Genomic DNA, 15,612 nt, shown 5'->3' with positions numbered 1-15,612 from the left:
ACCATAATTTAGATGATGACTTATTCCTAATTAGTAGGTACTTAACAATCAATTTTAAATATTACCGTATCAATTTAATATATTATTAAAATAAATTCAATTTTGTATTTCTTTTTTGCCATAATCATTATCAATTTATTGATGTTTAATTAATAAACATATTTTATTCTTATTTTTTTTAATTTTTATTTCAAATTTATAGATACTTAACAATCAATTTTAAATATAATGTTTAAATATAAAAATAATCATAATTTCCAAATTAATAATCATATTCTATTAGGATATGAAAATAATCATAATTTAGATGATGATTTATTCCTAATTAGTGGGTAGTTAATCAAATTTCGTGCAACGTAGTATGGACAGCATGCTTTCCTTGTTTAGATGATGATGATTTATGCCTAAGCACGGGTTAGCTAATAGTCACTGCATTGAATAAAAAACCCCAAGCACAGTGGCTGAAAAGCTTCCGCTTTTGGTGAATAATAAGAAAAAAGTCATCTATCCAAAATTATCACACTCCTTTCTTCATCCAACAATATATTGGTCTATTTAAGGAAGATGATACACAGCATTATTGCACATCTCTGTAGAAGCAGCCACTATAGTAAACAATCTTCTCTATCTAAAATGGAGTTTGTTCTAAATTACCTAAATGCCACTGCCATTGGAGTTCTTTCTATAACCCTCTTCTTTTTGTTTTTGTATAATCCCTTCAAATTTGCATTAGGTAAAAAAGAGGCTCCCAAAGTTGCAGGTGCATGGCCAATACTTGGTCACCTACCACTATTGAGTGGTTCAGAGACACCTGATAGGGTTTTGGGTGCTTTGGCTGATAAGTATGGACCCATATTCACCATCAACTATGGTGTCAAAAAGGCTTTGGTAATCAGCAACTGGGAAATTGCTAAGGAATGCTTCACCAAAAACGACATCGTCGTTTCGTCTCGCCCCAAGCTTCTTGCCATTGAACTCATGTGCTACAACCAAGCCATGTTTGGGTTTGCACCCTATGGTCCTTATTGGCGCGAGCAAAGAAAGATTACAACGTTAGAGATCCTTACATCTCGCAGAGTGGAGCAACTACAGCATGTTCGTGTCTCCGAAGTTCAAAGTTCGATCAAAGAGCTCTTCAATGTTTGGTCAAGCAACAAGAATAATGAGTCTGGCTATGCGTTGCTGGAGCTGAAGCAATGGTTTTCTCAATTGACATACAACATGGTTCTTCGAATGGTCGTCGGAAAGCGACTTTTCGGTGCTAGAACTATGGATGATGAGAAGGCTCAGAGATGTGTGGAGGCTGTGAAGGAGTTCATGCGTCTGATGGGGGTGTTCACGGTGGCAGATGCTATTCCTTTCTTGAGATGGTTTGATTTTGGTGGCTATGAGAAGGCCATGAAGGAAACTGCCAAGGATTTGGATGAGATTTTTGGTGAGTGGTTAGAGGAGCACAAACAAAATAGGGCTTTTGGTGAGAACAACGTTGATGGAATTCAAGACTTCGTGGACGCCATGCTTTCCTTGTTTGATGGAAAAACAATTCATGGCATAGATGCGGATACCATCATCAAATCCAATTTACTGGTATGTATATTGGACCTACTATGAACATCTTTGGTTATCAGTTGAATTGAAGAAGTACTTTTAAATGGTGAATATATTTTTGGAAAATAAATTCATTTTGGTAAAATGTTTGGTTACTACCAAAAATGTGTTTGCAATGAAAATTTTGTGTTACTACTCAGTTTTGTAAAAGGAAGAATTGAATTGCCTTTGTAAATTTAAATTTAACTCAAACTAAAGTTTGTAAATTTTAATCCAAATATGCATTATACTGCTATATGATTAGGTTGTTAGCACAGATGACTTTAAATGGGACTAATAATTTTATGATTAGAACATTGGGCTATGAAATATGAATATAGTGAAAGAGGTTTAAGTTTTTCACAAAGTGAGAAACAATGGTTTAGATTCTCACTTATAGAAACATAGACTTTTAATTAAGGATATCAATTGAATGATTTAAATAAATTTTAATTAGTTCGACTATATATAGTAGATGACTTCACAATTTATTAATTTATTTATGATCTATTGGAAATGTCTATTTTGAGAGAGAGATTTTCAACTTCATGTACTAGAGATTCGAAGAATGTGTAACTACAAGATCTTAAGCATGCAAATATCATATCCATTTGCCTTGACTTATTTAAGCTCTCACTTATACGACATTCTACTTTTGCTTAACATATTTTTTTTTTTTATTTTGATTTGCAGACAGTAATTTCAGGAGGAACTGAATCAATCACTAATACTCTTACATGGGCAGTATGTTTGATATTGAGAAATCCTATTGTATTGGAAAAAGTTATAGCAGAACTTGACTTCCAAGTTGGAAAAGAGAGATGTATAACTGAGTCTGATATAAGTAAGTTAACATACCTTCAAGCTGTGGTCAAAGAAACTTTAAGATTATACCCTTCAGTTCCTCTCTCATCACCTCGTGAATTCATAGAGGATTGCACTTTAGGTGGCTACAATGTCAAAAAAGGAACTCGTCTAATTACAAATATTTGGAAGATCCACACAGATCTTAGTGTTTGGTCAAATCCATTAGAGTTCAAACCAGAAAGGTTTCTAACCACCCATAAAGACATTGATGTTAGGGGACATCATTTTGAGCTATTACCATTTGGTGGTGGTAGAAGAGTGTGTCCTGGAATATCTTTTAGCCTTCAAATGGTTCATTTGATTCTTGCCAGTCTTTTTCATTCTTTTTCATTCTTAAATCCATCAAATGAACCTATTGATATGACTGAAACCGTTGGATTAGGCAAGACTAAAGCTACTCCACTTGAGATTTTAATTAAGCCACGATTATCTTCTAATTGTTATCTATGAAAGCATGTGATTCTTGTCTTAGCTGTTTGTGGAAAGTCCATTGTTAAACTATGTGATCTTCTTTTAGTTAAATCAGTTTTGGCTGATAAATTATGTCGAAACTATGTATAATTGTCTCTCATTTAATAATACCATGAATTGTTAAGGAAAAGTCTGATCTGAAGATTTTTGTTGACGATTATTCGATCATAATGGAAATGGAATTTTTTAATTAAACCAAATTTATGTTTCTATTATTACCAACTTTTTCTAACTTTGATTATATATTGATATTTTAAATTATAATACATACAAGTAAACATTATTTGGATTGTTGACTAATTTAAGATTGATAATAGTACTTGATGCTTAAATGATAAAAAAATATTATTTTGATTTCTTAATGATGAAAAAGTAGTATATCTGTTTGGTCTCTCTCTAGTTCCGTTGCTGAGCTGTGATGGTGTCGTTGAGATTGCGACGTTCCTATGAATGTGGAGAGCAGCTATTGGTTGTTGCTTCCGATGCTTCGTACAGGCATGTGACGATATAATTACCCATCTAGATTTTTATTAGGATCCAAAAGGGGAATGGACCAAATATTTACTATCCGTTACTCAATTGTTTCCTCCAAAACGGGATTCAAAATGAGTGAAGTAAAGCTGGATTTTTGTACGTTAAAGTATTTAATTAATTATTTTTTTAATTGAATGCCTGGACATACTTGTTAATTAATATAGGTATATTTTAAGATTTGTCTTGTTTTTTTTAACTAACAAGTTATTTAAAACTTGGAAAATGTTAAACATACTCCTTAATTTTGAGGTGGATGAGTAAAAAGAAAAGGGAAATATAAAAAATAACTAAAAAAAATAAGGAAACTACTAAATGTGATAAATAATGGGATGAAAAAAAAAGATAAAAAAATATGTGAGATCCAAGGTGAGTTAGAAGAAAAACAAATAAATATTAATAAAATATTATTTTGGTAAGAAAAAATAGATAGAAAAAACATGTACATTAAAGTTACAAATATAATAATATTTTTTAGTTTTTTTTCCCTATAGTAAACAACAGAAAATAGAAAATATTTTTCTGGTGTATAATAGTTCAACCAAATTATATTTTCGTCAAAAGGGCATTTTTGGAATTCACAAAATTGTCACCATGTGGTGTTGTAATAAGGTGTGTTGTAATAAGGTTTAAAGCTTTGTGGGTTCTTTGTAATTCTCTTTTTTTTTTTTCGTGAAAGTTCTATGTAACTCCTAATTGTAAAAGTTCTATGTACGTAACTCCTAATTGTGAGAACCATGGATACTAAATATCAATGTATAATATTATACAAGTGATCCTTGCTTGTTACTTTCTCTTTTTTGTTTTAAGATCTTCTTTATAATCAATTATGTTCAACCATAATCGATTACACAAATATACATATATAATCACGAAGAGAAGCCAAAACCCTAGTGAAGCCATGACAGAAATTGAAAGGGCACTTTACACTGGAATCAATCAAAGCCTCTCCTTTAGTGCACATATCAGGCAGCGAGATTCGCGTTTTCATGGCAGAAGTTGAAGCCCTGCGGTGACAGCTACAATTCCAAAGAGAGACGAAATAGAGAAAGAAATGTACAACTGAAATGATTTGTTTTGCTTCTGGATTTGTTGGACATAGGCTATGTTTGTCTTTGCAATTCTAGCACAACAATGGAACTGACATGGATACATGACTCAATTTGAGCGAGTCGTTTAAACAAAGTGTATTTTTTTTTATCAGTAAACGAAGTGTATGAAAATAATTAAAACCCTAACATTTAATTTAATAATAAAACATATTTTAATATTTTATATATAACTTAATTCATATTAATTTAAATTTAAATTTAATTTATATTATATTATATATCCAATTTATATTTAATTTCTTGGCAAACTAAATGATTTTAGAATTTGAATTCATTATTTTAGTCATTATTGTTTGAAGAAATGGTCCAATGCTTATGTGCCTTCGTTATCATCCATTGGAGAGTCTAATATGTGATCTAAATTTTTAGTATAATACGCAAACCAACAACTCATCACCACCAACACTCTATGTGATAGCTATACTAGGAATGGATATGCGCAGTTTTGAAAGAAGAAGAATGAGAGAACCATTACCATCCACTAAAAAATAAAAGTTTTAGGTACCAAATACACAATAAATGTAACAAGATAAATGATTTATTATAGCAAGTCATTTTTAATGACTTCCAGCAAACCAACTATATATGTGGTGGTTCACCCTAGCCGGAGCCACCAAAAAGCAAACAAAATGTAAGGATACACTGCCAAAAACAAACGTACTCAACAAAAACATGGCATTGACCTCAAACAAAGCAAGTACTATATTAAACATATCAACTAAAATTATATATTTCGTATCAATATACAATAAGACAACTCAATGGCATAATCATCACCCACAACTTTTCAATGGAGACCAATTATTGAGAGACCAACGAGACTATATCAAATTGAATATTGTTTATCTGCCTTAAAATAAATATTAAAAAATTTATTTAAAAAATCAGAAAAGAAAGGATAAAAAATACATATGATCCTTAATATAAGTGTGTTTGTAAAGTTGATTGTTAAACTATATATGTGATCTTCTTCGGTTAAATCATATTTATCTTTGTAATTCTGTTGTAAGTGTCTTATATCCTGGATTAGAGAGTACATGATAAATTATTCTTGAATACAAAAATAGGATAACAAAAGGTTATTCCTTTCACTTTTGAGACATGTGTAAATAAAAAATATAAAATAATAGTAAATGAAAAATAAAGATAATTAATTAGATATTATTTTTAGATGTTTAAATAATCAAACTATACTATATGGACCGTCCGGCAAGAGGCCAACCCATATGACCGAATAAATGGATAACTAACATTAGTTCAACAGGCCAACCCATATGACCGAATAAATAGATAACTAACATTAGTTCAACATCAACACTAATTTCAGTTAGCTAACCGACAGAGACATCTCCATTATAGAGCCATGACTGCCAAAACATACATCTATCGACTGACCGAGGATATGGACACCAACTGTCCCAGGTAAGGAACATCACAATCCAGACAAAACTATATACTACCAATCACGTGGCTTCCAAAATTGTTATTTTTCATATATAAACATATATAATAAAAAATTAGTTATTTCTAATACTTGTGTCTTTTTCTTTAACTCAATTAACTTACAACTTAGGAAAAAAGTTACTTTTCAATGAAAATCAAAATCCATCCGTTGCTTTTGTCTGTCTAATATTTTTATATTTTTTCTTAACAAAAAACTGAAAACTTAAGAGAAATATTCTTCTTTTTTCGAATAAAAATCAAAAGCCCCTTCATTTGGTTGTAGTCTGGTTTCAGCAATTTCAAAAGACTTATTTTTCATATTAGCATGACTTATCTTTTTAAGCTTACACATGTTTTTATTTTCTTTAATTATTTATTATATATTATCTCATTTTTGTAATTTAGATAATTTTCTGTTTTGATATAAATCCATTGTTCCACTAATTTTTTTATGCACTGTTATTGCTCTTATTTTTTACCTTGACGTGCAACCTGTTAGCGACAGAGTATTTGAAGCTAGATTTTGAGGTCTAGCACCTCTAGAGAAAAGGGAGAAGCAGAATACGTCAGAATGAGGGAAGGTTTCGTAAAATTCTTATTGTTTTTTGCTTGTTATTACAAGGTTCTTATAGAATTCCTAGTACAGAATCATTCTAGGAATATTACAATAACCAATTCTGATAAGAAGTTGCTCCGCAGAACCAACAATTCCAAGCAAGGCGATTTGGAGAAGATTTGACAGAAGCTTCTGTTTTGGCCGTTTCCTCATACGAAATCGTGAAGGTAAGTGGGCCTCTTCACCTTTCTCTTGGGCTTATCTTCAATGTGCACCCCCTCTTTTGTGGTTTCCACCCTTTTAACTGCTGCGTCTTCTTCATCCTCTGTTGGTGTGGTTGTGTTCGTATCATCCCTCGATCCTTAGAGAATCACCTTATCCTCAAGGTGATATTCCTCTTGCAGCCTGGTCCAGTCTTCCCATGAGGTCTCATCCGGAGAGAGACCCTGTCACTGGACTAACACTTCCCAAGGAGCTTCCTGCGATGTCCTGCGTTGGTCTAGAATTGCTAAAGGATACACCAGAGGTTGATCATTGAGGAAGGCCGAGGGAAAAGCAACTACAGTTGGCGGCACTGGTGATCCTCGAAAGGGTTTGAGTTTGGAGCAATGAAAAACTGGGTGTATCTTAGCTTCTTCGGGTAATTTGAGCTTGTAAGCAACGGGGCCAATCCTTTCCATAACTTGAAAGGGGCCGTAAAATCGTTTAGCAAGCTTAGCAGAGGATGGGGAAGTACCCTTAGCAGATGACTGGCGGTAGGGCTGTAGCCGAAGCAGGACCCAATCTCCTACTTGATAATGCATCTCGCGATGTTTGTGATTTGGTTGTTTCTTCATGAGGTCCTGGGCTTTGAGCAACTTCTTGTGAATAGTTTGAAAGGTTGCATCTCTGTCAGTCAAGAGGCTCTCGACAGCTTCGATATTTGATGTGCTGGAGATATACTCAGGGAAATTGAATGGTTTCAGGCCAAATGTCACCTCGTAGGGAGTTGTACCCGTTCCCACGTTCCACGAGGTGTTGTGTGACCATTCTATCCATGGAAGGAACTTGCCCCACCTATTGGGTCACCGGTGAACAAAGGCTCACAGTTATTGCTCCACAATCCTATTGAGGACTTTTGTTTGACCATCACTCTGAGGATGGTAAGCAGAACTCATCCTCAGGTGAGTACCGCTAGCCCGAAAAGCTCTTGCCAAAAACGGTTAATGAAAAGGGGGTCACGGTCTGAAACCAGACTTCGAGGTACGCTGTGAATTTTGACCACCACTTCAACGAACAAGGAGGCTACCATGTGTGTCGTATGGGATGTTGGAAGCATGCCTAGAAGAATCCCCTTCGAAAAGCGATCCACCACGACGAGAATGATGGTGTTTCCATGGTAAGGGGGTAAGCCAATGATAAAATCGAGGGAGAGATCCTCCCATGGCCGATGAGGTACCGGAAGAGGGCATAGTAACCCTGCCACCCTCTGTGTTTCATACTTGGTCACCTGGCAATCCAAGCAATTGGTCACAAATTGTTTGACATCCTCCCGGAGGCCTAGCCAACTAAAATTTTCTAAGATTCTGGCCAAAGTTTTCGTGATCCCTGCATGACCACCTGTGGGTGTAGTGTGGTATTCCACAAGCAGAATGGAAGTGATTGGCAATCCTCTAGGCAACCAAATACGACCATTGGTCATCACCAAATCCTGGGAGACCGTGAAAGTGGGAAAATTGGCCGGATTCTGGATAATATCTTGTCGGCGCTGAGTATAGTCCGGATGTGCATTCAATTGATGGCAAAGTTCCTCCAGGAAGGTTAAGGAAGGAACAAAGAGTATCATGAAGAGGGAGGGGTCCTGTTCTAGAAGTCTCGATAATGCTTCGACGGCTTTGTTATGATTTTCGGCCCGATACTGAATGATGTAGTCATGGCCCAGGAGGCGTGCCAGGTACATGTGCTGCTCCGGCGTTTGGATGACCTGAGTGAGAAGTTCCTTGAGACTCCGATGGTCAGTCAGGATGGTGAAGCGTTGACCAAGAAGGTATTGGCGCCATTTCTTGATTGCAGCGGTAATGGCGAACAGCTCGCAGATATATGTTGAGGCACGAAGGAGCTTGGGGCTGAAGGGTTTGCTGAAGAAAGCAATGGGGTGACCGTTCTGCGAGAGGACCGCACCCATGCCAACGTTGGAGGCATCGGCCTCCACAGTGAAATGAAGCTTAAAATTTGTTAAAGTCAAAACAGGGGCTGTCGACAGAGCTGTTTTAAGGTGGTCGAAGGCTAATTGTGCCTGAGGTGTCCACTTAAAAGGGTCCCTCATGGTGAGCTTGACTAAGGGGGCAGCAATGGTGGCGTACCCCTTGATGAAACTCCGGTAGAAGCCTATGAGTCCCAAGAAGCTACATACGGCCCTGGTAGACTGAGGTACTGACCAGTGAAGGATGTCCTCCACCTTCGAAGCTACTTGTTCCACTCCTTTCTGAGAGACCATATGTCCCAGATATTCTACCTGTATCTGCGCAAAGAATCCTTTGGATAGTTTTAAAACAAATTGATTATCGAGGAGGACCTGAAATGCTGTCGCTAAGTGCTGAAGATGAGCCTCAAGGGAATTGCTATATATAAGAATGTCGTCAAAGAAGACGATGATGAAATGTCGAAGGTATTGTCGGAATATGCTGTTCATAGTCGCCTGGAATGAGGATGGTGCGTTACAGAGACCAAATGACATTACCTTGAACTCGTAATGGTCGTGATGAGTTCTGAAAACTGTTTTGGGGATATCGGGGCCATGCATTCTTATCTGATGGTAACCTTGTAATAGGTCAAGTTTCGAGAAATATTGTGCGCCACCTAGCTCGTCTAAGAGCTTGTCGATCGTCGAAATTGGGAACCTGTCACGGACGGTGACCGTGTTGAGGGCTCGATAATCAACGCAGAACCGCCAGCTGCCATCTTGCTTGTGCACGAGAAGGACCGGTGACGAGAAGGGACTCGTGCTTGGCTGGATCAATCCCTTCTGAAGCATGGTGTTGACCTGAAGTTCAATTTCGTTTCTCTGGTAATGGGGATAGCGGTAGGGTCACACGTTCACCGGGGTGGATTGAGGAATTAGGTGGATATGATGATCGGTGTCCCTAATCGGTGGTAGTTCTTGAGGATCCTGAAATAAGGAAAAAAATTTCTGAAGCAAGTATTGAATTGGTTGAGGGAATGGTGGGGTGTTAGAGAGGGGAGTGTGGGGTTCAGTGAGGACTGCGATATGGAAGTAGGAGATAGGTTCCAGTGTATGGAAAAGACGGAGAAGCTGGTGATGATTTAGAAGGCCCAATTTAGCTTCACTCTCCCCTTTTAACTTCACCAAGCGGTTCTGATGAAAGAATTGCATGCACAAGGAGCTGTGTAGTCAATGATGATGGGACCTAATGTTTTAAGCCATTGGACACCTAACACGACATTGGCGCCGGCAATTGGTAAAACATAAAGATCCACAGTGAACTCGATGTCTTGAATTGAAATGGGAACTGCTTCACAAATGGTGGTGCATTCCACGTGATGTCCGTTACCCACCATAACTCGTAAGGGTAGCGTGGACCGGCAAGGAAGGCCCAATTGAGTGACAAGCTGCTGTTGGACAAAGTTATGGGTGTTGCCTCCGTCGACGAGGAGCATCAGGCGGTGATCAGAGATGACACCTTCAAAATGCAACTTTTCGGAGGCCAGATGGCCTGCTAACGAGTGGAGACTGATTTGGGCCGGGTATGGGTCGGGTGCATCAGGTGGGTCGGGTTGTGGGTCATTAGGGTCATTATTAGCTACTGAGGGTTCCTCTTCTTCAGTGATGAGAAGGAAAACCCGAGAGGCACAGTGGTGACCCCGGTGGTACCTCTCATCACATTTGAAGCATAACCCACGCTCACGGTGTGAGGTTATCTCCTCCAGTGTCAAGCGCTTCATAACAGGGGCTGGTTGACGAGGTGGGGCGGGTAACAAAGAGGGAAGGTGTGTTTTTCGAGGGTTGTCACTGGGGTGGTTAGAGTTCGTGCGGGTAATGGGTAGTGGTGGTGGAGGAGGACGTGCACGTGGCGGCAGACGGACATCCGCAAGTTTCTCTTCCTGCAAGCATGCCAAGCCTGCTGCCTGCACCAAGGTCAAGGGCTGAAGGGCCTGAACCTCGCGGCGTATCTCTGGGGTCAACCCAGAGATAAAGCAACTGGGGATAAAAGGAGGCGGCAGCCCAATAATCTGATTGGTCAGGTCCTCAAACTCGGACAGGTATTGACTCACTGATCCCTTCTGAGTAAGCTTGAAAAGGGAACCCGTTGGGTCTTCGTACTGCGACAGAGCGAAACGGGTTTGTAATGCTTGTAAAAAGCCTGGCCAGGAGGTGAACTGAGCGTTGTTGGTCATCCATTGGAATCATGCAAGCGCTTGTCCCTCCATATAGAACTAGGCAATGGTGAGCCTGCCACATTTCGGTGTGCCATGGTACTCAAAATATTGATTAATCTTGAAGATCCAGCCGAGAGGCTCGGTCCTATCGAACCGCAGAACCTCGAATTTCATTTTCTGTAGTGTTACAGGTGCAGGGGTTGGTTGGTGCGGGTTTGGTGAAGGCTGAGGTGTGGGGGAGGGAGAGACCGGAGAAACTCTGTGTAGAATCTCATCTAATTTCAAGGTCACGGTGTGCATGGTGTCACCCAGGCGGAGGAGGATATCTTCAAGGTTACGGGAGGAAGGGTCATGGGAGTGAGGGTCTGTCATGGTAGTATGGACAACGAGAGCACCAAAAATATTAGCAACAGAGTATTCAAAGCTAGATTTTGAGGTCTAGCACCTCTAGAGAAAAGGGAGAAGCAGAATACGTCAGAGTGAGGGAAGGTTTCGTAAAATTCTTATTGCCTTTTGCTTGTTATTACAAGGTTCTTATAGAATTCCTATTACAGAATCATTCTAGGAATATTACAATAACCAATTCTGATAATAAGTTGCTCCGCAGGATCAACAATTCCAAGCAAGGCGATTTGGAGAAGATTTGGCAGAAGCTTCTGTTTTGGTTGTTTCCTCAGACGAAATCGTGAAGGTAAGTGGGCCTCTTCACTTTTCTCTTGGGCTTATCTTCAATGTGCACCCCCCTCTTTTGTGGTTTCCACCCTTTTAACTGCTGTCTCTTCTTCATCCTCTGTTGGTGTGATTGTGTTTGTATCGGTGTGGTTGTGTTTGTATCACAACCTGTGCTTATCATGTACCTCCGTGTCAGTTATTTATTTCCATTTCAATGTCCACAATTTTCATGCAATAATATATATATATATATATATATATATATATATATATATTTGTTTTTAGTTACATTATATATATTTATGTACTGAGTTTTTCTTGAGTTACGATAATTTACATGCATGTTCAAGTATATGGTTATAGATTTCATCTATTTTTATTTGTGATAATTATGTGAATAATTTTCTTTTTTATGTAATTGATAAAAAGTATTTTTTTTTCAACTTTGTACTTATATGCAACTTAAACTTTAGATATTGTATATGAAAGGTATATGTGTTAAATTTTATTTTGGCTATCCCAAAATTTGGTTGAAGCCCCGCTACAATATGTACAAAAAATTGTAAGAGTTATTTTTTTTTTTTAGGATAAAGTACTAGATATATTATTGAGAAGAAATAGGAGATGAAAAATAATCATGAATGACAAGATGATCCACTTGGTGTGGAACTTCCTCCGTCTTTTACATTTCATGAATATTTAGCTGGCATGTCAGATTTTAGTTGATAATTATCTCAATAGTGCACAAGTGCTAATACATAGTAGTTAACTATTTCAATAATTTATTCCATATGATAGTTAAGTTGAAAGAGACAATACATATACATAGCTTCAAAATAGTTTGAGACAAATCTAATTTAACCAAAATGGATCACATATACTTTAATATTCGACAATCCACCAAGATCACATAGCTACCAAAGGATCACTTGCTTTCATAACAACTTGGAGATAAACGTGGTTTAATAAAAATCTCAAGTGGAGTGGCTTTAGCGTTGACTAATCCAAAGCTTTCAGTCATATCAAGAGGTTCAGTAGACGGATTTAATATTTCAAAGGAATGCAAAAAACTAGCAAGAGGGAAATGAAGCATTCGAAGGCCAAAGGATATTCCAGGACAAATTCTTCTACCACTTCCAAATGGTAGTAGCTCAAAATGATGACCCCTAATGTCAATGTCTTTGTGAGTGGTAAGAAACCTTTCTGGTTTGAACTCTAATGGATCTGACCAAACATTAAGATCTGTGTGAATCTTCCAAAGATTTGTAATTAGGCGAGTTCCCTTTTCGATATTGTAGCCACTTAAAGTGCAATTCTCAGTGAATTCACGAGGTCCCGAGAGAGGACCTGGAGGGTACAATCTTAAAGTTTCTTTGACCATGGCTTGAAGGTATGTTAACTTACTTATATCAGACTCGCTTATGCAATTCTCTTTCCCAACTTGGATGTCAAATTCTGCTTTAACTTTTTCCAACACATATGGGTTTTTTAAAATCAAACACATTGCCCATGTAAGAGAGGTACTGGTTGTGTCAGCTCCTCCTACAATTACTGTCTGCAAATCAAATACGTAATCCGAAGAAGAATATATAAGTAGGAGTTCAAATAAAACTCATAACCTCTCAACTTTTGTAAACAAAGAAACAAGGCAAATAAATAGGATACTTTGATTTTTAAGATTTTGCTAGTCTGTGTACTTTTCATGTATCTTCTCTCTATTTTCGAAAGTACACATTTTTTTTTTAATTTTGGGACAAAATTATAGAGATAAGTATTTTTAAATTTAAACAAAATTTGTAAACAAGAATAATAAATATTCTTATTATTAAAAATAAATATTGTATTATATTGAAGGGAAATAAATTAATTTTTTTTTATCGAAATAGTATGTTCAAATTCAAATTTCAAAATTCAGACTTAAATTAAGATCAATTAATATTGTACAAAGTTTAATGTTTGAATATGTTTTTGAATATGTTTTTAATTCTATAAATTTGAGGTAAATCTGTTTTGGTCCACTAAATTCAAAATTAAATTTTTTAGTCATGTAATTTGAAAAAACCGTTTTTAGTTCCTATAGTCCTTCCTACCCAAACACCGGAAGAATAAATGGTCTTAAATGAAAATACACGTGTTAGAATTTTTAATATTTGAGTGACTTGCAATTTGTTAATCCTAGGAATGTCAATACTATTCTTTTGCACACTTTCTTTTTGAACATTTTTTCTATAGTTAACTAAAATTTATAAAAGTTTATTAATTTTGATAAATTTTATATTTAAATCAAGAGAAATAATTATCAAATGATAAATAAGACCCAAAAAAATGTGTAATTTTCAAAAATATCAACCCATCACATGCAGTATTAAAAAGAATATAAATTAGTGCCATTAACATTTCTCTTTGTAATAAATATGTAAGCAAAGTCTCTAACAAACTAAAACTAACATTTCTCTGGTTGATAACTACGTAAGCAAAGTCTCTAACAAACTAAAACAAGTACGTGCATGAACATATGCATACCAGTACTGTGGATTTGATCATGGTGTCGGCATCGATCCCATCAATTGTTTTTCCATCAAGCAAGGAAATCATCACGTCCATGAAGTCTTGAACTCGATCAACGTTTTCATCCAAAGCCCTGTTTTGTCTGTGCTCCTCTAACCACTCACTTATGATACTATCCAAATCCTTGGCAGTTTCTTTCATGGCCTTCTCATGGCCACCAAAATCAAAGCATCTCAAATAAGGAATAGCATCTGCCACAGGGAATACCCCAAACAAACGCATGAAATCCTTGATAGCATTTACACATCTTTGTGCCTTCTCAACATCATCATCATCAACAGTTGTAGCACCAAAATATCGCTTCCCAACGACCATTCGAAGAACCATGTTGAATGTCAAGCGAGAAAACCATTGCTTCAGATCCACCAACGCGTAGCCCGACTCATTCTTTTTGCTACGCCAAACATCAAAGAGTTCTTTGATCGAACTTTGAACTTCGGAGACACGAACATGCTGTAGTTGCTCCACTCTGCGAGATGTAAGGATCTCTAACGTTGTAATCTTTCTTAGCTCGCGCCAATAAGGACCATAGGGTGAAAACCCTAAGATGGCATGGTTGTAGCCCATATTTTCAGCAGCAACAAGCCTGGGGCGAGACGAAACGACGATGTCGTTTGTGGTGAAGCATTCCTTAGCTATTTCCCAGTTGCTGATAACCAAAGCCTTTTTGGCACCAAGCTTGATGGTGAATATGGGTCCATACTTGTCAGCCAAAGCACCCAAAACTCTATGGGGTGCCTTTGAACTACTCAATAGTAAGAGGTGACCAAGTATTGGCCATGCACCTGAAACTGTAGGAGCCTCTTTTTTACGTTGGGCAAGTTTGAGGGGATTATACAGAAACAAACAGAAGAGGATTAGAGAAACAAATCCAATGGCAGTGACATTTAGGTAATTGAGAATAAAATCCATCCGATTTAATTAAGTTTGTGAATTGTAAGGCCTGAAGAGATATGCAATAATGCTGTCCTTAAATAGATTATTCATTGATATGTAAAGAATGAAAAAGTCAAGTGTAGGGCAAGGGGTGAAGAGGACGTACATTAAAATTTAGGGCTCTAAGTCAATATTAATAAGACAAGATAAGTTTATAGGATAAGAATTGAATTTGATTTTCTTGCACATATTTGATGAAGAGGAATGAGGAGTTTAAGTGCATTTAAGCTCCTAAACAAAAATTAGTCTTATAATTAATTAGTCTAAAAAAATTAAAACTTGTGAAATTTTTTTAAAGATTTTATCCAGAAACCGACTCTAATTATATTGGCAACAAGAAAAATATTCGTGATATAATTATAATTTTATTTTGACGAAATGATATATTTATATTTATAAATAGAGTTTAGCATATTTTATGAGATAGAAGGGTATCAAATTAAAATGCATTAGTATCAGTATTAAGAAACCGATGTTTACTTAAAAAAAATA

The 15,612-nt window shown here is 36.7% G+C and overlaps 2 protein-coding genes across 2 annotated transcripts; one reads left to right on the top strand and one right to left on the bottom strand.

The window, feature by feature from the left end:
- Positions 1 to 576: 576 nt before the first annotated feature.
- On the top strand, positions 577 to 3,055 carry LOC114399428 (cytochrome P450 82A4-like). Its single transcript, XM_028361613.1, has 2 exons — positions 577 to 1,587; positions 2,281 to 3,055. The coding sequence occupies exons 1-2, from the start codon at positions 634 to 636 to the stop codon at positions 2,902 to 2,904; spliced, it is 1,578 nt and encodes a 525-aa protein (XP_028217414.1). The 5' UTR covers positions 577 to 633; the 3' UTR covers positions 2,905 to 3,055.
- Positions 3,056 to 12,375: 9,320 nt separating this feature from the next.
- Positions 12,376 to 15,139, bottom strand: LOC114399435 (cytochrome P450 82A4-like). Its single transcript, XM_028361621.1, has 2 exons — positions 14,140 to 15,139; positions 12,376 to 13,171 (listed from the first exon to the last, which is right to left on the bottom strand). Exons 1-2 carry the CDS (start codon positions 15,094 to 15,096, stop codon positions 12,542 to 12,544), a joined length of 1,587 nt encoding a protein of 528 aa, XP_028217422.1. The 5' UTR covers positions 15,097 to 15,139; the 3' UTR covers positions 12,376 to 12,541.
- Positions 15,140 to 15,612: the final 473 nt, after the last annotated feature.

The sequence above is a fragment of the Glycine soja genome, chromosome 19 (assembly GCF_004193775.1).
Source record: "Glycine soja cultivar W05 chromosome 19, ASM419377v2, whole genome shotgun sequence".
Taxonomy (NCBI): domain Eukaryota; kingdom Viridiplantae; phylum Streptophyta; class Magnoliopsida; order Fabales; family Fabaceae; genus Glycine; species Glycine soja.
This window is presented reverse-complemented; position numbering and strand designations above follow the sequence as displayed.

Coding starts and splice junctions, on each gene's coding strand:
- LOC114399428 (XM_028361613.1), top strand. CDS start 634: ATGGAGTTTGTTCTAAATTACCTAAATGCCACTGCCATTGGAGTTCTT. Junction 1,588..2,280: donor TCATCAAATCCAATTTACTG/GTATGTATATTG, acceptor TTTGATTTGCAG/ACAGTAATTTCAGGAGGAAC.
- LOC114399435 (XM_028361621.1), bottom strand. CDS start 15,096: ATGGATTTTATTCTCAATTACCTAAATGTCACTGCCATTGGATTTGTT. Junction 13,172..14,139: donor TGATCAAATCCACAGTACTG/GTATGCATATGT, acceptor TTTGATTTGCAG/ACAGTAATTGTAGGAGGAGC.